The sequence below is a fragment of the Eubalaena glacialis genome, chromosome 3 (assembly GCF_028564815.1).
Source record: "Eubalaena glacialis isolate mEubGla1 chromosome 3, mEubGla1.1.hap2.+ XY, whole genome shotgun sequence".
NCBI classification, from domain to species: domain Eukaryota; kingdom Metazoa; phylum Chordata; class Mammalia; order Artiodactyla; family Balaenidae; genus Eubalaena; species Eubalaena glacialis.
The window spans coordinates 18,215,274-18,240,630 of record NC_083718.1 but is presented as its reverse complement, the minus strand read 5'-3'; the positions used below and the strand labels follow the sequence as shown (position 1 = coordinate 18,240,630).

General features: G+C 34.9%; 1 protein-coding gene and 1 long non-coding RNA gene across 3 annotated transcripts in view; one reads left to right on the top strand and one right to left on the bottom strand.

Annotated features, from left to right (window-relative positions):
• Positions 1–22,824, bottom strand: part of LYPLAL1 (lysophospholipase like 1) — a 29,600-nt gene extending 6,776 nt beyond the window's left edge. The window contains exons 1-3 of the mRNA XM_061185318.1: positions 22,731–22,824; positions 17,923–18,022; positions 3,661–3,830 (exon numbers count right to left, since the gene is read on the bottom strand). Coding sequence (XP_061041301.1) covers positions 3,661–3,830; positions 17,923–18,022; positions 22,731–22,824 — 364 coding nt within the window. The remainder of the gene's footprint in view (positions 1–3,660; positions 3,831–17,922; positions 18,023–22,730) is intronic.
• Positions 21,962–25,357, top strand: part of LOC133087724 (uncharacterized) — a 232,671-nt gene continuing 229,275 nt past the window's right edge. The window contains exons 1-2 of one of the 2 annotated variants that reach the window (XR_009700439.1): positions 21,962–22,056; positions 24,923–25,016. This is a non-coding gene — a long non-coding RNA (uncharacterized LOC133087724). Of the gene's footprint in view, positions 22,057–22,949; positions 23,030–24,922; positions 25,017–25,357 lie in introns of those variants that run through there. The other variant, XR_009700438.1, reaches the window with a different exon arrangement.

Here is a 25,357-nt window from a genome sequence, read left to right as displayed (position 1 = left end):
ACCTACAAAATAGTGAATCTAGGATTAGAAACCTGCAATCTGAGTCCAGAGCCCAAGTTCTTAACCATGTTATACTGCTGTCAGTTGCACTCATGCATTTGCAATTATGATATTCACAACTCAGGAAATGCATGTACAAATATTTGAATACATAATGATATTTTGCTTCATGTGCCATGTTTTCAAATAAGTGAGAAGTTCAGTTAGATCAATAAGACAAAAAAAATAACAACTACAAGAGAAAATCCCTATAGGACTAGAATGCTATTTCCTCTATGCATCAATAGCTAATCCATGTAAAGAAAAAGGAGGTAGTAAAAGTAATGTTTTGTCATAATAAAAGAAGGTCAAGAATCACGTGTATTTTGGCACACTTGTTTAACTCTACAGAAATGTAACTGAAGATTTATTTTCATTGACTGGTTAAATAACTAACAGTAAAGTAACAAGGACAAACAACCTTGGATCTGCACTTCTGTCGTCTCTTTCATATCTCAAGCTAGGAAAGAGGCTTTATAGAAGTTCATAAGCTCATCTCACAAATTCTAAAAAAGCATTTTTTTCTTTCCCAATTTTTTTATTCATAAGTGTATATAAATATCCTATTATATGCATTTTGTAATAAATTTCAAATTTTATAATTTTATAATATAATAGTTTATAACCCTTCCAAAATGAAATTTTGTTAAAAATTCAGTGGAGCTTTGATAAAATATTGACCACATTACTGATTGCTTTATAAATAAGATCATCTTTTAACAAGGTTCTCTTGGTACTTCAGAAAATAATTAAAACCTTCCATGATATGGTAGAAAGAAACTAAAACAAATTCCAGATGAATCAAATAATTAAATATTTAAAAAATTATAGAAAAGCCAGTAGAACACCTATTTGAATATTTATTCAAGTTCTAGAGAAATACCTTCTTAAACTGAGAAATTATTTGGAAAAAAATAGACAACTAAAAATAGCTTTCTTGTGTCAAAACATAAACGGAATTAAAAGGAAAATAACAAATTAAGTGCATATTAATTACCACTTTTGTTTACTTATTTTTAGCAAATATTTTTCAAGACAATATTATTCAGCGAGGTATAAGATGGACATTCTAATATAGGTGGGAGAAGTATCAATTGGTACAGTTTTTTCACGAAAGGAATTTGACAATATGTATTAAGAGTTTTACAAACGTTGAGTTAAATGGAAGAACCATGGGCTTTGAAATGAAGTAAACCTAGATTCAAAATTCTTATCAGCTCTCCGATCTTACAACAATCCATAACCTCTTTTCAAAGATGAATAAGATGAAGTAACTGATGGAGACAGGGAAGGGCAAGGAGAAGGGATGGGGCAAGAGACAAGCAGATAAGCAATTACAATTCAACGCGATACGTTCTTTAACACATATACATTAGAAGTATGATTAGTATATTTTCTACGTTTTTATGTATGAAGATTTTATAATTTTAATTTAAAGCAATTTCTTATAGTACTAATATTTTGTTTTCCCACTGTCATTACATGACTTCAGGATCTCATTACCCTATAATCATAAATTCAGTAACTGGTTTTCCCATACCCAAATTTTTATCTCTTCACTTATCCCTTCTGCCAGATTAATTTTCCTAAAGCACAGTTCTAACTAACTATATGACTCAAAGACATACTTTAATCATCTCTCCTCAATTACCTATAGAATAAAGGATAAAAGGGGAACCAGAAAGTATTTATTGAGAGTGTAAAATGAGCCAACTGTTTTACAAACATCATATCCCAGTAAAATAGTATTTTTATAGTATTATTATTCCCACTTTGCAGATGAGGTAGCAGAAATTCAGTGTAGGCAATTAAGTGATGAACCAGCTAGGCAGTGGTGGACTTTAGATTCGACCCACTTTGGTCACTATACCATTATGCTCTTCAGGCTGTTAGTCCAGCTATCAGATCAATAGGCATCTTCCAGTCAGACAACAAACTTTCTGCTAAAGCCATCTAACATCCAGACAGACAAAAACAAGCACTACTTTTTTTTACTTCTATTTACCATTCATATTACTCTCTATGTTTAGACCTCTGCACTGTAATAGTTAAAATTTTATTTATTTGCAATCTCAAAATCTCAAATGCCTCTGATACTTTCCTATTAAATTGTTCTCTAATAGCCCCAAATACTTATGACCTCTTTTCATCTGAATTCCTGTGATACTTAAGTCATCAATTTACAGATCAGGTCATGCTGCTCATTATAAATGTTTAGCTCTGTGCAAGGCATTGCGATGGGTCCTGAGAAATAAAAATAAATACAGATGATCACTCCCTTTGAAGACCTGTCAGTTATATTGCTTTAGGGCAATCATCAAGGCTGGCTGGCCTTACAGTTACCATTTTAAGTACCTCATGGCCTCTTCTAGGTTGTAAGCAACTGTGGCATTCCTGTTCTATTTATCTGTGTGTCTCTTTGAGCATCTAACTTACTGCCAGACACACAGTACCTAGAAACTTAGAAAATATTTGCTAAATCATTGAATGACAGAATCTGTTACACATTCACATATTTTGAATTCTATCTTGTAACTGTTTCATGATGCCCTAGACTAAGTTGGTGCCCCTTCACTACGCTCTTCCCAGTACTCCCATAACGTTCTGTATTTATCTCTATGACACAGATGTTAAACACAGAAACATAGAAATATAGAGTTAAACACTGATGAGGAAACAGAGGCCCAGAAAGGTGATGTTACTGCACTGGAGGGCACACTGCTTTTAACTAACAAAAGTGAATGCTGAAGTCAAGACAGAAAAATGGATTCCATCCATTATATCATATAGCTTCTCAACTCAATGAATCGTTTAGTACTTCAATAAACACAAAGGAAGTTTATTAATTTGCCCAAATCCTGTCTACATAGGATTTCAATGTGCATTTTAATATTATTTAGAACATGATGAAGATACTTAATTTGCTTTATAATTTCAACATTAAATACAACTCATTATAAATTAAATAGTTATTTGGAAATAACTCTTTAACAAAAATCTATCCTGTATCATTCACATTCTATACAGTTTATCTTATTTTTGTATGTATTATAAAATAGTTTATGTATTTTATGATTGCAGAAAAAGAAAGGGGTATAAGTAGAATAAAGCCTATATAAAGGCATGATATATCCTCTTGGGAAGAGAGACTGCTAAAGACATGTTTAACAAAAGTTTATGAATACCTTATTCCTACAATATTAACTCCGAAGAGTTTACTTTTCATGAATTTGATGTTATATTTTGACTATGTACTTTAATTTATCTTAATTATGGCGATAGTAGTTTAAACATATAAAATTTAAGCTAATTAAAATAAAATGTTTTAAAAACTGGAATGAATAATCTCTTAATTGAAAATTAAAGTAGAAAGAACATTTTAACCACCATGGGAGTCTTAAAGTATGTTATTATTAAAAAGAAAATCATTTAAAGGTTCATGAACTTTTGCTTATAATTCTATTATCCTTAAAATTCTTAATATGTAAAGTTTATCTAAAACTGTGAATAGGTCAAATGATATACAAAGTGCTTCTAAATAACGTTCCAAGTAAAATTCAATGTATAGAATTAAACAAAAGTGAAAAAAATATTTAAATTCTCAACATCTAAAGATCTTACCTACTAATATCCTGTTCTTCTTGATACCACTTTTTACTTCACCATCAATCAAATCTGCAAGCACCTGACACATTGCATCAATTGATTCAAGGTGTTCTGGGCAGTCATTAGATATTTTAAATCTGTCAAACCATACATTGGAGAATCCTCCTTTCAAAGGAGTATATGGCCTGTTTAAAACCAAAAAAAGAAAAAGAAAAAATTAAAATAGATGTTTTAATTTCTAAAAAATTAGTGTTTTGAATAATTACAATTTCCTCCAAGTTTTAAAAGTTAAATAATTCACATTAAAAATATTCCCATGCTGATTGCCTTAACTCTCCTATACTTACCTTGGTTCTATTAACATTTATTAATGCCAGTTCATCATCTTAGTTTCTCCATCTTTTAAGTTTCATAAATTCTCCAGAAAATCCCCATGAAAAAAGGGTAATTATTTATTGTGTGTGCATGTTATTTTTTCCACTCAATTTAAATGATTATTTAAATATTTACAGCTAAATAAATAATGTCTGGCCATGCAAAAAGTCAATACCTCAAGAGTAGAAAATATGATTTACCAAAATGCTTTTCAAAAGGTGGTTAGTTTGTAGCACATAAGTATGAGGGCTACGTTAGTAATTTAAATGTTTCTTGATCACATCCAGGTAGATTATCCTTAGAATAGGAGTCTTCAGTATTTTTGTTTTGTTTTGTTTTGTTAATCAAGAGTTGGAGCTATTTTATTTTAAAATCTTCTCAGGAACCTTGAAATGAGAGAGTTTAATGGGATACAAATAATCTTTGGAAGTGCTTATCATACAGATATTCCACACTGTTTGCATCATTTGGATCTCAAATTGGGTGCCTTGTTGGACTTAAAAACATTTTATGTGATAAGATGCCCTGAACTGGGTGTCTTGTTGAACAAGACTGATATTATAAGATGCTTTACATTTAAGTATGAGATGGGGTGGTTACAGTATTACTGAATCTTGCTCTGGATGCTCTGTTACTTTAAGTATACATGTGTGTATGCACACGTTTGTGTGTATCCCAAGGTATTCCAAATATTCTGTTTTAATCAATTATAATGGGGTTAAAGGGTCCTGTATCAAGTCTTATGTTGGTAAAGGTAAATGAAGGGAATGAAAACACTCTTAGAGCTTCCTGTAGCAAACACACAGAAGTTTATGGGGATATATAAGACACACATGGAGAACAATAGTTTTCCAAAGATGAGGAATAGGAAAGTTTAATAAAAGATACAGCTTTTCACTTAGCAAATCTTGCTTTCTCCTCATGTGACCGCGATAAACAGTTTTATGTTATAAGTAAGAAGACGACAGAAAACACAAACAGTGACAAAAGTATACACTATAATTTGAAAGAAATCTAAACCAGTGATGACCACAGATGCAGGGTTTCTCCTAGACCAACACCTCTACTACTTTGCCCCATCTCAAATTTAGCTATATATTCTCACCCTCCACAGTCAGTGAAATAAAAGCATAAAATGTACAGCCAGAACAAAAAAATGGAGGGCTGAAAGACACAAGCTGAGATCTGAATGTGCTTCTTTGCATTTTCTTTAGTGAAAAACCAAGTGGAATCCTGACAAACCCAAGGAGCTAGAACTATTCAATTCTCATTCTCTCAACCACCGTAGCAAAAGGACTCTGCAGTCTGTGCAGATCTGACCATCAGAAACATCCAACTGTTAGGACCAAAGGGTGGCGCTGAAGGGAATAGGAGAACTACACAACTGTTGTTCTGTATTGGTCTTAACACTCTTAATAAACGGATATCCACTTAAGGAGCCTAAAAGTCAAGAGAAATATTTTGGAAACTTTCTCAGAGAAAGTGAAAGAAATCTGGAAACAAGACAGTTGCTCCGACTCAGATTTAAAAAGAACTCATCTTCAGAGAACCTCGTATTTACTAAAATATAATCGTGTTATAAACTTTACTTGGTAACATACTTTCTAAAATTTGAATGTGTATTACAAATATCTCTGTAAGTCAGTACATAAAACCCTAACATTTTCTCCTAGTTTATGCACATGCATGAAATCTTGCAAATACAGGCTATTTTGTCTGTGTGTGTATTGTTTTGATGTCTTTCAATTAAGTCCTTTTTATTTTTTTGCTCAACTCTCCATTCCTCCTCTCCTCTCCCACCCCATTGCACATCCTGCCCTTCACACTAGGTAAACTATGTTAATGATCTGGAATGTTTTTCTTTGCACATACATTAAAACATGTTTCTTTACATTATATTTTTTAGAGCATTTGCTATTCAAAAATGAAATAAGCCTATTTGGTTTTCTTATGTGTGTCACGCTTTTCTCCTTTAACAATACCTCATGGAAATCCTTTCATCTGATATAGCTCTTACCCATCCTTTTATATAGCTATATAATATAATAAAGGTGTTCCACAACTTAATCTGCCCTTCACCTACTAATGGGCATTTATTTGGTACCCAGGTTTTAGCCACTAAGAACAATTCTGCATCAAACATGTTCACGTACATGTTTTTACATACTGGGACTTTTATTCTTATGGAACAGAGTCTGTGAAATAGGACTACTGGATTGAGAGGTATGATTTTTATCTTAATAGATGTTTCAAAGTTGCTTCCACAAAGGCTATAAAAATTCACCTTTCTACAAGAAAGGTCTGAGAACATCCTTTTGCCCAACAGCCCTACCCTAATTACAATAGGTACTAACATACTTTAAAATATTACCATTGAAGGGTACCAACTATAGTTTTAAAATCAACTTTACTGAGGTATAGTTTACATATATAAATGCACACATTTTAAATACAAAGTTCAAAGACTTTTGACAATGTATTTCCATTATGACACGGAACATTTCCTTTACTTCAGAAAATTCCATCATGCCCACTTACAAGCAAGTCCCATTCACTTCCCAGGCAACTGCTGACTGATTTCTATCACTGTAGATTAGTGCTGCCTTTCCAGAACTCCACATAAAGGAATTATTTATTCATAACGTTGGCTATTTTATTCTATTGGGGTTTTGATTTTTTTTATTAGTTTAGAACTGCATCTGTATATTATTGCCATAAATATTTTTCATTTGTATTTCAAGTATTTTTTTCAAATCAATTTCTGTATATTGACATAATGTATTTAAAGTATCTATCTTTTTTTTAAAAGCCAAATAAAAGACTTTTACAATTGATATAATCTGTCCTTTTTTTTTTTTTTTGGTATTAAACTAAATTTCTGGGTCTTCCGATTTATTTAAGGTATTCTCAATCCATACATTTTTACATATAGAATCCAAGATTTTCTTCTAAGATTTTTGTTTTCATTCTTACATTTAAGTTTTGAATTTTTCTGGAATTTACTTCATACATGAAGTGACCTAAGGATTCAAATTCATTTTCTCCCAAATGGATAGCCAGTTGTGCCTGCACTACTACAAAAAAACAAAAACTTTTCTCATAAAGGTGAAATTCTACCTTTGCCATATTATAGTTCTGAATTATCTAGTCTGTGCCAACCTAGGTAAATAAGAGAATTAAACCCTAATACCTAATACATTTACTACCTATAATGAATGGGCTTCTCTCCAAAGCATCTAGAATGGTACTAGTTCTGTTCTATCCTAGGCAAAAATCAAGAAAATGACAAGTCATTTTGTGTGTTCTGTGATTCAGGTGGAAAATTCTGGTTGGGAAAGGCTCTATTTTGTTCCACTGATCTATTTATCTACTCCTGTGTTAGGATCATATCGACTGTATTTACAGTGGTTTTAGAATATGTTCTGAGGTGGAGTCAGGTGGGCCCCCTCTCCCTACCATCATTACCACATGTCTTTCAGACTTGTCCTGCCTATTCTCAGGTATCTAATCTTCTTTATCTCTCTAAGAAATTAATCAAATATTTAGTAAATTCTTAAATAATTTCAAATAATTCCCCTTAAAAGTCCTTGTGGGATTTCGGGACTTCCCTGGTGGCACAGTGATTAAGAATCTGCCTGCCAATGCAGGGGACATGGGTTCGATCCCTGGTCCGGGAAGATCCCACATGCCGCGGAGCAACTAAGCCCGTGTGCTACAACTACTGAGCCTGCGCTCTAGAGGCCGCGAGCCACAACTACTGAAGCCCGCATGCCTACAGCCCGTGCTCTGCAACAAGAGAAGCCACCGCATTGAGAAGCCCAAGCACCGCAAGAAGAGTAGCCCCCGCTCGCCACAATTAGAAAAAGCCTGTGCACAGCAACGAAGACCCAACGCAACCAAAAAAAAAAAAAAACAAGTCCTTGTGGGATTTAACTAGTATTGCATTATTGCCTGGGAATTAACATTTTATGACATGAATCTGGGAGGTGGGAAGATTTTTGCAGACTGTGCTCTTCCCAGGATTGGCCACATTCTGGGCCTTACCTAAGGCTTCTCCTGCCTCATCCCCCAGGCTCTAAGTGGGTACACTGGGTGCACAGAAGATAAAATCCTGCCCCAGCTCTCTATGGGGACCCCCACAGAGCTTAAATTCTCCCTCATTCCTGTAGGCCTTCTGACTTCAGAAGCTGCTTGGCTCAAGAGAGGTAGATAAATTGCAATCAGAAGGGGAGAGAAGACAGAAAGCATTCTATCCTCCCACCTCCCAGAATCCCTTCTCAGGATTAACTTTCTTAAAGTACTCTGAAAATGAAAGCAGGTGCTTTCCATTTAGCATTTATGTCACTGTTAGAGAAAAAGAACTCTCAAACTATTGAAATTGTCACTTAAATCACAGTGATCTTCTGAATGGAAACAATATACAACACTCATACTAAAGCCTGAATTAGACTGGTACTTTTTTGACTTGTTTCTACTTCCCTTTTCATTTTCTTCTGTTTCTCTAAGTGTTTATTTGCCTGTCGAAGCACTTAAATAAGGATGATATCATAGGCTAAAATATGAATCATTCTGGGAACTCAGCCATTAATAGAAAAAAAATGACATTCACTTCACTTTTTGTCTTTGACAGTACCTTACTTAGAGATAGATGCTCCATAGAATATAAGTTTTACTAATATAGTAGCCTTCTGTTCTCTCAGTTCTCTAAGAAAATTAATTCTGTTCAAAGGAGATAATAGGAAAAATGTGCTGAGACAAAGAATAATTTTGAACTTTTTTTGTTAAGAAAACAATCAAGAATGCATAATTTTCCTAAGATGTTAGAAAAACCTTTCAATAAAGCATGAAAGGAAGATTGTCTTTTAAAGCAGCTAAACAAACTGGCACATATATTACACTCATTCACCTTCTTCCTCAAATAAACCACTTTATTAGCTGGTATAAAACAGCTCAGACATTACCACCATAAATAAATATGTTTGGCAAAGAACATCTGTGTGGCTCCTCAATCAATCAATCAATCAATCAATCAATCAAACCATTATACACTGGTAAAATATTAAGTGGGAATGAATGTCCAAGGTCTAAAAAAAGAGTTGACATTTCAGCTTGACACCAAATTTTGTTCCCTGTAAGTCATAAAATCGAAAGGTCATTCATAACCTTTCAGATAACACCATCGGGTTCCAGGCTTCCTCTCTGTCCTCGTTTCACTGCTCTTCCCCCAACATTCACTAGGTTCCAGTCACATTTCCATCCTTTTTCTTCAGGACCACCTCACTACTGATCCAGGGACTTAGCACCTGACATTCCCTCTCCCTGTAATGCTCTTTGCCACAGTGATACCCCCAGTGCCAAGAGCAAGTATTTGTTGAACAATGAATGCCAATAATCATTTGTGATTTGGGAATAATTCTTGTCAGCAGAATACCTAACAGAATACCTAAAATTATTTTATTTTGCTCTGAATATCTTTTGACTTTAATTCTTGTAATATCCATTCTGTGATTTCTAGAAAAAGGTCAAAATTTTCTTTCGTTGATTTGTTTTAGAAAGAACATGTTTCTAAGAAAATAAGTTTTAACATACTAATAGATATTTAAATGTACCATTTAAAATACTTACCAAAGAAGTATACTATTTCTTCAAAATAGCATTTTTTAATGAGGGTTCCTTGCCAGTGGAGTGTACTTATAGTACAGATCCACTGTTATCAGGAGAGAGATCTCCTAATATCATGCTTCAGGTATGAATCCTAAGTGATGGAGTAATGATGAACCCATTACTAAACCTAGATCAAGAGTGCCTAACCCTGTTTCAGAATATATGTTTAATGAAAAATATAAACATGCATTTCATGTGGAAAAACAGTGAATTGAAAAGTAGAGGCACTACTGACTGAATCTTATTACTTTTAGAATTTTTCAAAACACTGAGAAACTATACCATCATATAAATTATTGATGGCCCGTTAAAAATTATTATTATTTTTTAAATGGAAATTCTACTAGTAAACCCAAACCAAGAAAACCTCTAATTACAAATACAGCTAAAGTATGTCACAAAATAAAAATCTTTATTGAGCACTTCAATTAAATATAGTCTAAATTAACAAAATAAAACAATGAAGCAATATTTTCCATTTAAATCAACACAGCAACTAAATGCTGATTTTTACTTAATATGCCCCTCACTCAGCTGATTAAAAACATCTATTAAATAGGGTTGAGAAAAGGAATACCTTATAGCCAAAGTGGCAATTCACAATTTAATCAAAACATACTGATATGCTGTAATAGGCCACAACTGGGTAACCATAAGACTATTGTTCTCTTCTTAAGTTCTTTAAAACATGTATGATGTTTGAAAGCAAAAATTATAACTTTGTTTGAGAGAGTTTTCAATGTACATTGATAAAACATATACAACAAGCATAACATAAAGGTGGGGAGGATAAAGGAAACTATATGGTTGTAAGGCTTCAACATGTTGTGTAAAGTGGTAAAAAGTAAATAGGTGAAAGGTGTGATATGTATCTTATAATCCCCAGAACAATCAGGAGAAAAAAGAATAAATGAAAATAGAGAATTAATTTTCTTAAAGCCAAAAACGATGGAAAAGGAAAAAAGAGTAACAAAAAGCAATAAATTTAAATTCAAACATATCAATAGTTGCAGTAAATGCAAATGGTCTAAACAAATTACTTAAAAGATAGAAACTGACAGATTCGTTAAAGAAAAAACAAAGCCCAAATATATGTTATCTATAAGAAACCCACCTTAAATATAATGATATAGATGTTAAAAGTAAAAAGATGAAAAAGATATGCTATATAAACAGTAAACATAAAAGCTGATATATACTATATTATTATTAAACAAAGTACACTTTGAGGAATTACCAGAGATAAAAACGAACATTAAAATATAAAAGTAGCTATTAATGAGGAAGACAATAATCCTATCTGGGAATGTACATAATATAGCTTAAAAACCATGAAGAGAAAACTGACAGGACTAAAGGGAGAAATAGACCAATCTACAATCATAGTTGGAGATGTTAATACCCATTCTTTACTAATAGAATGACTTAGAATCACTAAGAAAATATAAAACTTGAGTAATACTATAGCCACCTTGAGCCACTGACATTTATAGAACCCTATACACAAAGGCACAGAATAACAGTCACCAAGAAGACCTTATGCAAGGCCATAATACAAGTGCCAAAGAGTATCAAAAGACCGAAACTGTACAGAGTATTGGCAGCAGTAGAATGAAATCAGAAGTCAACAGCAATAAGAGATTGCGAATACCCCCAAATATTTGGAAATTAACAACATATTTCTAAATAACTTACAAGTTAAAGAAGCTTGCAGAACTCTGTTTTCCATATCTGGCCAGAACAATATCTTTCATCCCACATGCTCTTCTTGAGGAAATAGCACTATGTAACTTCTAAGACTATGTCTTAAAAGGCAATACAGCTCCTTTCTGGTTCTCCTTAGGGCATTTGTTCTTGGAACTCAGCCTCCACTCTGCCAGGAAGCCCAAGACACCAGATAATGAGAACTCATGCAGGTGTTACAGTAACAAGACCAAAGGAAGGTCCCAGCTAATATCTAGTATTAAGTGCCAGATATGAGTGAACCTTCAGATGATTCCAGTCCCTAGCAGTTGCCAGTCATCCCCAGCCTTCCAAGTTTTCCCAGCAGAGGCCCCAATTATCATAGAACAGAATCAAGACATTAGTGCTGTGCCCTTTCTGAATTTCTAACCCACAGATGTGTCACCATAATAAAAGTTGTTTGGGGCGGTTTGTTACACAGGAATAATAATGGGAACATAAGAGAGATTGGAAAATATTTCAATATAAATAATACTAAAAATACAAAAGAGAAAATTAGTGGGAATTAGCTAAGGCAGCAATTAGTGAGAAATTTAGAGCTTTAATGTAATAAATAGGAGGAACTAATAAATATAAGAGCAAATATAAATGACATAGAAAACAAATAAGAGAGCAAAATAACAAAGCCAAAGCTGGTTCTATGAAAAGATTAATAAAATTAATAACCCCTTGGCAAGATAAAGCAAGAAAAAAGAGAAAAATATACAAATTATTAATATCAGCAATGGAATAAAAGATATCAACACAAATCCTAAAGGCATTAAAAGGAAATATCACAAACAACTTTATGCCAATAAATTTTGTAAATTAGATAAAAGATACAAATTCCATGAGAAACACAAACGATCAAAACTGACAGAAAAAGAAACAGAAAATCTTAATATTCTCATTATATGAAAGAAATTGAATTTATTATCAAAACCTTCACAGAAGAAAACTTCAGGTCCAGATAATTCCACTAGTGAATTTTATCAAACACTGAAGGAAGAAATAGCACAAACTCAGAAAACAGAGAAGGTAACATTTCCTAACACATTTTAAAAGACAGTATGACCTAGATAACAAAACTTTATAAAGACATTAAAGAAAACTACAGATCAATATCCCTCATGAACACAGACACAAAATTTCTCAACAAAATAATAGCAAATCAAATTCAGCTGTATATAAAAAGGATAATACATTATGACCAAGCAGGGTTTATAATAGGAATGAATGGTTGGTTTAACATTTGAAAGTCCACCAATGTAATTCACCATGCTGACAAATTGAAACATAAAAATCAAGATTATCTCAAAACAATACAGAAAAAGCATCTAACCAGTTCATAAAGAAAACTCTCAGCTAATTAGGCAAAGAAATAAATTTCCTTAATAAAAGGTGCAAAGAAAAAACCTACTAACATCATACTTAATGGTGAAATACTGGACACTTCCCCTCTAAGATTACACAGGAAGGCATTCCCTGATTCTATTAAACACTTTATCAGAAGTTCAAACAAGCACAATAAGGCAAGACAATAAAATAAAATAAACGGAAGACAGGGAAGGAGAAAGTAACACTGCCTTTATTCATAGATGATATGATTGTTTACACAAAAATCATAAGGAATCTACTAAATAACTACTAGAAATAAGTGAATTTAGGAAGATAGCAAGATATAAGAACAAGATACAAATATAAAATGTGTTTCTATGTACTTGTAACAATCAAATTAGAGATTTAAATTAAAAAAAATTCCATTTACAGTAACACAAAAAAACATAAAATATTTGTGAATAAATTTGGCAAAAGACCTCTATACTGAAAACTCTAAACCACTGCAGAGAGAAGTGAATAGAGATCTAAATAAACAGTGACACACCATGTGCATGGACTGGAGGACATCAACTTTCTGTAAATAAACTTGCCATGGATTACATGCAATTCTAATCAAAATCCAAACAGGTGTTTCGTAAAATTGGTAAGTGGATTCTAACATTTACATACAAATGCAAAGAACCTAGGATGAAAAAGTGTTAAAGAGAACTTATACAATTTGATTTCAAAATTCCCTATAAAGCTATATCAATCAGAACAGTTTTATATTGGCATAAAATTCGAAAAATAGACCAATGAAACAGAACAGAGTTCAGGTAAGAATCCATTAAAATATGTTCACAAAAACACAAAAGTACTTATAGCAGTGACATGCATTACTTTCAAAAACTGGAAATAATCCAAATGTCTATCAACAGTAGAATGGATAAATAAATGTGTGGTATATTCACACATGATATCTACTCAAAAATTTTTAAATGAACTACTGATAAGCACATAAACACTATGTTGAGTGAAAGAAGCCAGACACAGAAGGTTAAATTATCCCATTTAGTTGAAATTCAAGAACAGGCGAAACTATACTACAGTGATAGAAATCAGAACAATGGTAATCCATGTGTGGTAGGAATTGATTGGAAGGAGGCACAAGAAAACTTTCTGGGATGGTGGGAACATTCTCTAAGTTTGAAGTAAACAAGTGCATATATTCATAAAAACTGATTGACCTGTATGCTTAAGATGTTTGCATTTCACTGTAAATTTTACTTTTAAAGAAACATATTAGGACTTCTGGTCACAGGATTTCATTAAGAGAGTGACAATGCAAACCAGACAGGGACAAGATATTTGAATTCATACATCTAACAACAACAACAGCTGTATCTAAAAAAATACAGAGCTTTAACAAATCAGTAAGTAAAGGATAGACAACCAAATAAAAACATGGGCAAACAACATGACTGGGCATTTCTTTTGAGGATATCATCTAGAAATTTGAGCACTGTCTCCTCACCTAAATTAAAATAAAACTGCAAACCCAAAAAAGGCTTAAGAATACAACCCAGAAACACAGTTCTGGAAAATTTCCTCAAGGATTATCGGTAATTCTTTGGATATTTCTGTATCTTGCCCACAAGGATATCAAAGACTACTCTAAGTAACTAACATTTATTGAGTGCTTATTTTATGTCAGACTTCGTGCTGAAGAATTTATGCACATTATACGTTCAATTCTCACAACTCTGAGGTAGATACAATTATCTCTACTTTAGTGCTCAAGAAATTGGGACACCATTAGGGAGGCAATATACCTTGCTCAAAACCTTACAGCATTAAGTAGAGAAATCAGGATTCAATCACAGGTCTGCCTAATCCAAAAACTGCATTCTTAAATACTGTACCACAATAATTCCACGTATCTTCAATCTCCTACTGAATAATATTATCATCTTGGGTATTTCCCTGACCTATTGGCCTAACAAGTACAGCAAAAAAGATGATGAGTATTACACTACTGGTTCTTTTTTTTTTAAATGATTTTTGTTTAGCTTGGTTTTGAACTTCATATAAACCCAGTTTGCTTTTTATTTTATTTATTTATTTAGAAATTTATTTACTTTTTATTTTTATTTTTGGCTGCGTTGGGTCTTCATTGCTGCACACAGGCTTTCTCTAGTTACGGCAAGCAGGAACTACTCTTCGTTGCAGTGCACGGGCTTCTCATTGCAGTGGCTTCTCTTGTTGCGGAGCATGGGCTCCAGGTGCGTGGGTTTCAGTAGTTGTGGCATGTGGGCTCAGCAGTTGTGGCTCACAGGCTCTAGAGCACAGGCTCAGTGGTTGTAGTGCACAGGCTTAGTTGCTCTGCGGGATGTGGGATCTTCCCGGACCAGGGCTTGAACCCGTGTCCCCTGCATTGGCAGGTGGACTCTTAACCAGTACGCCACCAAGGAAGTCCCACACTACTGGTTCTTACTCTATCTTTACTAGATAAAATCTGAAGGGTCCCCAAATCCAAAAAGTTAATCATTGTAAGCGATTTTAGAGATCTAGTCAAATCTGTTAATTTCTGACGTGAAAATTAAGACACAGAACTGACAAATTCTTCATTAATGGCCCTTATAATTTTATTTTAATTAAGAATTAGATGACCTATTTCTAAAAGTCTTCACTTTTCCTCTTTAACTGAAGTACTGGTTTCTCAGAGATTCCACGTTGTATAGTACATACCAGATTTTTCATTCAAACTAATTACAAGGAATAACAAGTGGATTTATTGTTGATTTATTACTATATTTGTCACTTTAGATATGTATTACATATGCTTCACTCTTATTAATATATGATATATTGAAATATAAATGGCATTAAAAATGTCTAAATATAACATAAAAGTGACTTCAAATATATTTCCAAAGCACATACCCATTAACTAAGCTTAAAATTGATCAACAAATTAGTAGTCTGCTCTTATTTTGACACAACTCTATATTTTTCTTTTCAGTCTTCTTTGAGAGGTTGTTAAATTAAAAAGCAGGTATCATTGTAAAGGCAACAATTAATTTTGTGATCAAGAAAAAATAATTAAAAAATTTTGAGTGTACAAGAAAAAAAAAAATCACACATCTATACCTATCTATTTATCTAACTATCTATCTATCTACTTTTGTTTTTTTTTTGGCCGTGCCACGTGGCTTGTGGGATCTTAGTTCCTCAACCAGGGATCGAACCTGGAGCCCTGGCAGTGACAGCACTGATTCCTAACCACTGGAAAGCCAGGGAATTCCCAATCTACTATTTTTTTAACCTAACCACATTACATTAATAACAGGCTAAGTTAAATAATGCAAATTGTTCCATTTTTGGAAAACAATTTGGAAAAGCTAATCCCCTTAACAAAAAGAAATTGACTTTAAGACCTCTGAGCACTTTCTAGGAATTTTTCCTGACGGAAAATAAGAAATAAGATAAATAGGTATGCATAGTGATAAACTGAGGATAAAAACTAAACTGATCTATGACAGGAAAATAAAAGAATGTAAAATATCATTTTAATAATTTCATATTGATTACATGTTGAAATGATAATATTTTGGATATATGGGTTAAATAAAACAAGCTATTAAAATTAATTTTACCTGTTTCTTCTTCCTTTTTTTTAAATTTGGTGCCAAAAATTTTAATGTATATATGTAGCTTATAGTATATTCCATTGATAGCATGGTCTAAAATGTCTGTTGATCTGTCTAAATAGCTATTGACTATGAAAACATATAATAAAAAGTTACTATGAATTCAGTAAAAAATTTCAATGCTTTTATATTTTATTAAATCACAACAGCACCTACAAATAATGCTTTAGAGCACATGGAGATTTCTGGACTCTCAGAAATATCTGTGGCCTAAGTATGAGGTACACTGCTCTAGAATTCATATCATAATTGGTGATGACATGATATTCATAAGCTGAAAAATAGTAATTCCTAGAATCATGTTTCCAATGATATTCCATTCAATTTTATCAGCCAATTACATTTATATTTAGCCAAAACTGAACTTATCTTTCCCATTCCCATGGGAAATACCACTGTCTTCCTCCCTCTTAACTTCACTCACCCTAAAAACCAATAGTAAATAATAATCTCTTTGGACATCTTCAAAGACCTTCAATTTACAGCACAAAAATAACCCACTGGCCATTAGGTCTTTTATCTGCACTACCAAAATACTAAACTGCTCCAAAATTATATTAAAATAATAACTTTTTTTTGAATCTTAAATCTTACAACAAAATTACCATTTTATTGTTCTACCTTTTTCAATTCTATCAACTCAAGTAAGTAAATTTTTAACAGTAGATATGAAAAGGTCCTTGAAGTTCTGCTTCTGTCAATACTTCTCCTTAATACTAAGTTTACAGAAAAATAAGTCAAAGCATTTGCAGAAGCACACAGTGTGCTAATAAAAACAAATCAAGAACAGATAATGGGAAGTCAGATTGGGTTGCATAGTTCAGCACAATATTTCACTTACACACACAAAAAAACTTGTAAATCCCAGTTTAAGAGACCATGTAGATGTTAATTTAATAATCATAAAAAAGCAGTTTGACTTCAAAACTATACCAGTCTTATGATTGTGCATTTTGTTAAACATGTCTACAGGTTGTATAAATATGTATTTAGTAGTTGATTCCATGTCCCTATTCTGGTTTACTGATTCAAAAAGCTTAAAATTATTTCTAAAACCTTCTATGTGTAGAAAGAATGCCACAAAACCCTTTTTCCAGAGATTATGAACTCTGGTTTAACTGAATTATTAGAAAGATTATCCTTGTTTGACTTATTAGTTTCTTTAGGGGGTGAATGAAGGGGAAAAGAGTTTGAAAGATGAGCAATCTGCAGGGCCACAGAAAGCAGAGTCCTGTAAACCATGCCTGGGACAAAGTTTAAGTTAAGAGCTTCAGGGAATGCTTTTCAAAGAATAAATTACTCACCTAGCAAAACTTGGTCTAACAGAGTAATTGCTAAAAAAAAAAAAAAAAAAGTTCTGGAAAAAAGAATCCCAATTTAAAATATTTTAAATACAGAATTAAGCTGAAAAACCATCTAGCTGGTACACTTATATATATTTTATGCCACAGAGTTATACTGAGTAATGATTTAAATTACTGCATACCTGGGAGGAGCTGTTGGATAGATAACTTTTATGTGCTGGAATGTTAAATCTTGATTTAAAACTTGCTCTATCCACGTTCTCAATCCTGGTCCAGAATCACCTGATGAATCACAAAATCTAGATTAAGTTAAAACAGTTTGACAATACAGTGTATTTAAAAGCAGTCTATAACTTTCATGTCACACACAGGCTGGAACACGGAATAAAAAAGTCTTCATAAATAAAAATAACTGTATAGAAACCGATTTATTAATGGGAAATAACTGATCAGGCATCAATAGTTAGAAATAATTTTGATTATTTTACTCCTGACTTCACTTTAAAGACCTGTTTACCTTTGAGTTTTAAGTTTCCTCATTTGTTTAAAGGATATAATAGAAACAAATAAATCAATTGATTTTTCTAAAAAAGAAATCCTTTCCATATCTGATTTTAAACACTGTCATTTATTTTTTTTACTCTTAAAAATAGTAACTTCCTAAAGTGCTTATAAAATTTTGTAATTGTAACAACCTAAAACAATTTTCTTGGTTAAAAAACCAAATTTCTTCAAAAGGGGTACTCAGCATACTTTTATTTTTTACTTGAAGAAATGAGAATTTAATTTTGGCAATATGTTTACAGAGTCTAAAATAATGACTGTACATCCCATGGCTGAAAAACAACCAAGCCTCATGCAAGAATTAATATATGTGTATTTCCATAAAAAAATGGAAGGAACTATAGGTTCATTTTATGTGGTCCTAAAGAGAAAATTTTCAAGTTAACAACTCTAATTTTTAATCAATCAATTCATTAAGATAGCAATTTAAAAAGTATCTACTGAATACCTACTAATGTGTCAGACACTGTGCTTACTGCTAGAGAGGCAGTGATGGGAAGGTGATGGGGAGAAAGAATTCCTATACTCATGGAGTGTATAGTTTATTGTGAGAAACAGACATTAGTCAAATAATCATATAAATAAATGTGAAAGACAAATGTAACCACCGCAAAGGTAAGACACTTCGCACTTCAAGGGTTTATTAGATTCAGAATTGATGCCGTTCAGGATTCAGGGATAACTTCACTAGAATATAAACTCCACAAGGCAAGGTTCATTTTGTGTTTCAGCCAGTGAGTTACTTGTTCATCTGATGCCTAGGACAGTGCTGACACAAACTAGGCATCCAGTAGATAGTTGTTGAATGGTTTGAACTGCAATCTACAGGATGGTAAAAACTGAAGTGCACAAGGAAAAGCATCTCAGACAGGATATGGCAAATGCTGAAACGCTGTACAGGAAGCAGTATGGCATTGAAGAAGTGAAAAGCAGAAAATGAGAGGAAAAGCAGTGAATGCAGGATGGATCGTTAACATCCCGACAAAGCCTGAGAGCATGGAGAAGCCATGAAGGTTTTTTTGGGGGCAGAAAGGGGGCATGCTTCTAAGGATTACTCTGGAAGCTATGTGAAGATAGACCTGAAGGAGGACAAAGATAGATGTGGAAGGATAGTTAGGAGGCTGCTGTTCAGATGACAGATGCTTAGACTACAGTGACAGCAGTGGAGTATACAGAAATAGATACTAGAGATATTTAGGAGATAAAATGAAAAGAAACTGGCAACAGATTAGTTATGAGGGGTCAATTATGAAGGGTTTCAAGGGTGACGGCGAGGTTTCTGGCCAGAGCTATATACACCAAGACGGGAAACACAGGAAGCAGCAGGTCTATACATGCTAAATGTGAGGTACCCCTTTTTTTTTTTAACATCTTTATTGGAGTATAATTGTTTTACAATGGTGTGTTAGTTTCTGCTTTATAACAAAGTGAATCAGTTATACATATACATACGTTCCCATATCTCTTCCCTCTTGCATCTCCCTCCCTCCCACCCTCCCTATCCCACCCCTCTAGGTGGTCACAAAGCACCGAGCTGATCTCTCTGTGCTATGCGGCTGCTTCCCACTAGCTATCTATTTTACATTTGGTAGTGTATATATGTCTCTAGGTCCTACATGAAGGGTTGAGTAAACTACAACCAGCTGGAGGACAAAATCCAGGTTCTTAAGAGCTGAGAGCGTAGAACAGTGCTTTGCACAGTGGCCACGTAATAGGTATTTCTTGAATGAATAGATTAATGCATGAATGACTATTAGGCAGTTGGATAAACAGGTCTAGAGCTCAAAGGAGATCTAAAATGGAGACACATATTTGTGTCACATGAACGGAGATAAAAATAGAAATCTGTGGGCTTGTATGGAATTTAGCCTGAGGAGAAAAATGTAGAGGGAGAAGAGAAGAGGCCCTAGGACCGAATTTTGAGGAAGCCCAACATTAATGGCCAGGGAGAGGAGAATGAGTGTGAAAAATACATACACAGGTAGAAAGAACCAGGAGAGTGTTTCAAGAAGAAAGGTGAATGCTGCTGACAGTTCAAATAAAATGATGACTGAAAAATGTCCATTACATTTAGCTACACAGAGGTTACTGGTGAATTTAGTAAGAGCCAACTCAGTCAATTCGCTGAGACTTACTATATGGGGAGAAAGCAACTCATGCATGATTTGGGCCTGTGTGAACCTTAGAGCTCAGTGTGGAATACAGACATTAAATTACGTAATTACAAATACGGTGAATGCCACTGAAAGAAGAACCACAGTGTCCTAATGGAGCGTATAATAGTGAATTTATCTAATCTGAGACGCTGAGCAAAGCTAATTAAGCTATCATTTGTTTTTCATCATCCTGAAAGAAGGTACTTTTTTGGTATTTTAGTAGTTGGAAACACTCAAATTAAGTTGGCTAGATATAACTTATGTTCCTATATGATGTTCTATGGCTGCCACAGCCTAGAAGAGAACCTCAAGTTTTCAAGATTTTTTAAAAAAACAAAATCTGCCTCTAAACACTTTTTCAACCTTGAAAAGCAAAACTAAATGCTACAAGACAACATGCATCCATCCATTCATGAAGTCCGCTCTTTAAAAAGCCAGCACCTTATTCCAAGAGTATGGTAAAACTGTTAAAATTGGTTTGCCCACATTTGTATTAACCAGAAGCCAAACATATCCTATAACATAACCACATATATTATTGTCTAATGTAAAATCATATTCATAAGTTGGAGCTCAGAATACACAGGAACTGCATTATACTTGCATAACTGGCAGGATTCTTTGCATAAACTCTTCGTTCAAAGCACAGAGGGAAAAAATATATACGTACAACTCTGGCTTTCAGAGACATATGCTTACAAATTTTAAAATGTCAGTAATTTGAAATTGACAGGAGTGAGGAATAGTAACTTTAAGCAAAGCTGTCCAGGGAAAAAAGAAGAAAAGTCTCAGACTTTTTATGAAATTATTTATTTATTAAAAGGACTATGGTATTGGGGAATTTCTGGGTGCTTATAAACACCCTTGGAGCCCCAAATAATATTAGTATTAGTCTCCGAGTTATAAGCATTGCTGTCATCTTAGACCCCTCATCTGCTAAGTATATTTCCTTAGTCAAGTCTTTCCCTTCAAACATCTTTGGTCCTTTTCTTCCCTATTTCCAAAATGATACATCCTAGTTCAGAGTTTTTTCAACTTACCTCTCCAGAGCACTGATTTTGGAGTCGGAGATCTGGGTTCAAATCCCAATGCCGCCACCACTCACAGTAATAGCCAAGTGACCATGGACAAACTGTTCAATCTACCCAGACTCATTTTTAAAATGAGAATATTTCCTACAACTGCCCATTTCCAGGTTTCCACCCTGTACCTTTACAATCCTCTCCACTATCCAATCACTGTCTTCTTTAAGCCTACATAAGTCCCAGCTCAAAGACCACGTCCTCTGGCAAACCTAACAAGCTCTTCATTTTCCAAAAGCCTTAATAATGCCTATCCAAAGTTGTTTTCCTTACAATTCACTTGGCAGTAAATCATGCACCATCTTGTGATCTCTTGTGATCTCCACTGCTGAGTCAAACTAAATGAATTGTTTTTAAATTTAGGTAGGCCCCCTGAGGACACAGGCTGCATTTCATTTCTTTAAAAAACATTTCCCAAGAACTTACCCTGGGCCGCACTAGGGATGCAAAGATTCAAACAAGGGTCCTTACTCTTGAGGAAGAAGTGAAGTGGGGAAGACAGAAGTAACTACAGGTAAGTGTAAGAAACGATATACAGAATTAAACACGTCACTAAAGGCAGGCAGTGGAAGGAGAATACCTGTCCCTGGGACTCAGAGTTGACTCTGTGCTTTATCTTGGGGTCTGAAAGACAAGGGGGGTGGGGGAAAGAGAAGGAAGGGGGAGCAGGAAAGAGTGAAGGGGAAAAGGCACTCCAGCCCTGGCATGGTCCCTCACAGAAAGGAGATAAATAATCCACTGCGGTTGAAAATTCAAATCACTAGTAGCTGACTCTGAAAAGTACTAGATAATGTTATTTGTCTCTAGCAAAAGACTTACCTTTCTAACTTGCTCTGTTTAAATTTGGGGGAGAGACATGGGGCGGGGGAATGTGTGGCAATGGTTGCAATGGAGAGAATGTAAACAGAGGGCTGGCCGAATGACGGGACACAAAGGCCAGAACAGCGGGCCAGTGACTGCAAGACAGGCAAAAGGAAGACAAGGGGGGAGGGGAGGACGGCCGGAGACAGGTTACCAGACCCCCCGTGTGTCCACAGCCGCGGGGCTACCGAAGGGACAGTCACCCTCTCCGAGTCCACCGCGCCCCACTGGGGCCAGCGCTTCCCCCACTAGGGCAACACTGGGGGAACCGAGTGGGGGGGGGCGTTTCCCATACTGCAGTAACCGGGACGGAAAACTGTAGTCCACCTGAGCCGTGCAGGAAGATCAGAGAGGCGCTGTGCCTCCCAGCCGGCGACACCATGCAGCGCTGCAGGCGAACTGAACCCAACGTAGCCGCCATGACTGCCGCCACGACTAGAGATTCACAAGCCCCGCCCCTACGCTGTCCCGCGGGCCCGCGCACGTAGGCTGGCAGGGGGCGCGCCTCGAGAGGCGCATGCGCGGCGGCGCTGCGCAGTCCTGCCTCCGGGTCAAGTCTGAGGCAGTTTAGGCTGTGCTGAGGTTTTGGTTTTGCCAAGACTGGTATCATACAGGTGACCCCTTCGGTAAGGCACGGATATACTTATTTGCTGTAGGATTTTCAACTGCAGTCCGAAAACTCAGGATTGCTTTTGATTTGGAGAAATATTGGTGTTATAATGTTTAAAATTTAACATATAATAACCATATTTTACCTTCTCCTGTGAGACTTACACAGGATGTTTGTAGCATTTTATATACAGGATAAGACAGCCATGTAATAATAACTCTTCGTGTAGTTTATAAAAATAGTTTGCTTAGGAAAATCTGATTGAAAGAGGTACCATTTCATACCTATTAAGGTGGCCTTTTTTTTTAATTTTTTAAATTTAATTTTATTTATTTTTTATACCGCAGGGTCTTATTAGTTATCTATTTTATACATATTAGTGGATTTATGTCAATCCCAGTCTCCCAATTCATCCCCCCTGCCCCACTTTACCCCCTTGGTGTCCATAATTTGTTCTCTACCTCTGTGTCTCTATTTCTGAAGGTGGCCATTATTGAAAAAACAAAGTAAGTGTTTGTGGAGAAGTTGGAACACTTGTAGATTGCTGAGGGGAATGTAAAATGGTGCAGCAGCTGTGGAAAAGTTTGGCGGTTCCTTAAAAAGTTAAACAGAATTACCATATGATTTAGCAATGCTCCTTCTAGGTATACATACAAAAGAAATGGAAGCACAGCCTCAGATACTTGCACACCAGTGTTGATAGCAGCATTATTCACAATAGGTAAAAGGTGGAAACAACCGAAGTGTCCATGGATGGGTGGATGGAAAAGAAAATGTGGTATACACATACAATGGAATATTATTCAGCCTTAAAAAGGAATGAAATTCTGATACATGCTACAACACAGATGAACCTTGAAAATAAACTGGACATAAAAGACAAATATTTTATGATCCCACCTATACGTGGTCTCTAGGATAGACAGATTCTTAAAGACAGAGTAGAGTAGAATAGTGGTTACCAAGGACTTTAAGCCGGGGCGGGAGTGGGGGGGGGATGATGGAAAGTTGTTGTTTAATGGGTACAGAGTTTCTGTTTGGGATGATGAAAAATTTCTGGAAATGGTGATGGTTATACAACATTGTGAATGTGCTTAATGCCACTGAAACTATACACTTAAAAATGGTTAAAGTGGTAAATTTTTTGTTATGTATATTTTATCACAATTTTTAAAGTACCAAAAAAAAAAAAAGGAATTGCTTTCTATATCAAGGCCTAATCATAGACATCTTTTAATACTGAGGGCTTCAGTCCCAGCAGGTGGCTCACTCCTCATGTAAAATTCAGCAAACAACCCAGTGGAACTTTAAGAGCCATTAAACACCAGCCTTCCATTCACTGTAGTCTGCTCCATATTTAAGCAATTGCAACTTATCTTTTATTTGTTCAAGGTAATTATGCTACTCCCAGGTGACTGAACTGCTTATCTTCAGATGCCAAGATAAGCTCTATGCTATCAGTGTTATACCAGTGCTGTCCGTGGGAATGGCCCTACATGCCATTAGTTAACCAGATCAAAAAGGAACTCTTGTTTTCTTTCACAAGCCTCTAGATCTTCAGCAGAGAGTACCGAGAATGAAGTCATTAAGGAGGACAGGCTGGGATGGGCTGAGCTCTGATAGCCAATTCTCAGAAATTGCTACTAGATTAGGATTGACATATATATGCTACCATGTGTAAAACAGATAGCTAGTGGGAATCTGCTGTAAAGCACAGGAAGCTCAGCTTGGTGCTCTGTGATGACCTAGATGGGTGGGATGGGGGGGTGGGCTGGGAGGGAGGTCTAAGAGGGAGGGGATATATGTATACATATCGGTGATTCACTTCATTGTACAGCAGAAACTAACACAACATGGTAAAGCAGCTATACTCCAAGTAAAAAAAAAAAAAAATTACTTCTGTCTCTAGATCTGCCTTCCCCACTTGAATTCTCGATAACTTTCAAGAGCCAGGTGAGAAGAGGGCAGTGCTATAGGAAGAGTGACCACTGGAGATATGCCAGGTAAGGCTTTGAGTTCTACTCTTAGAACTCCATTTACTGCCAGAAAAACTTTTCTGTGCACTACCCCATGCTTTTGAAATGGCAAAAAAATCAGAAACATAATTATTATGATTATTATCGCTAATAATAGTAAAATAGTAATAGTAAAAAACAGTAAAACATTGGGACTTAACTAGGTATCATAAGTAAATTCCCATAAAACTGAGACAGGCTGGAACCTGGGACCCTTTGCTGCAGTACTTGCACCTGGACAGACGTCTCCTACAAAATACAAAGAAACTATAAGGGACTAAAAATAACTGCATGCATGCGCAGTTGGGGCAAATAATGAACAAGATACA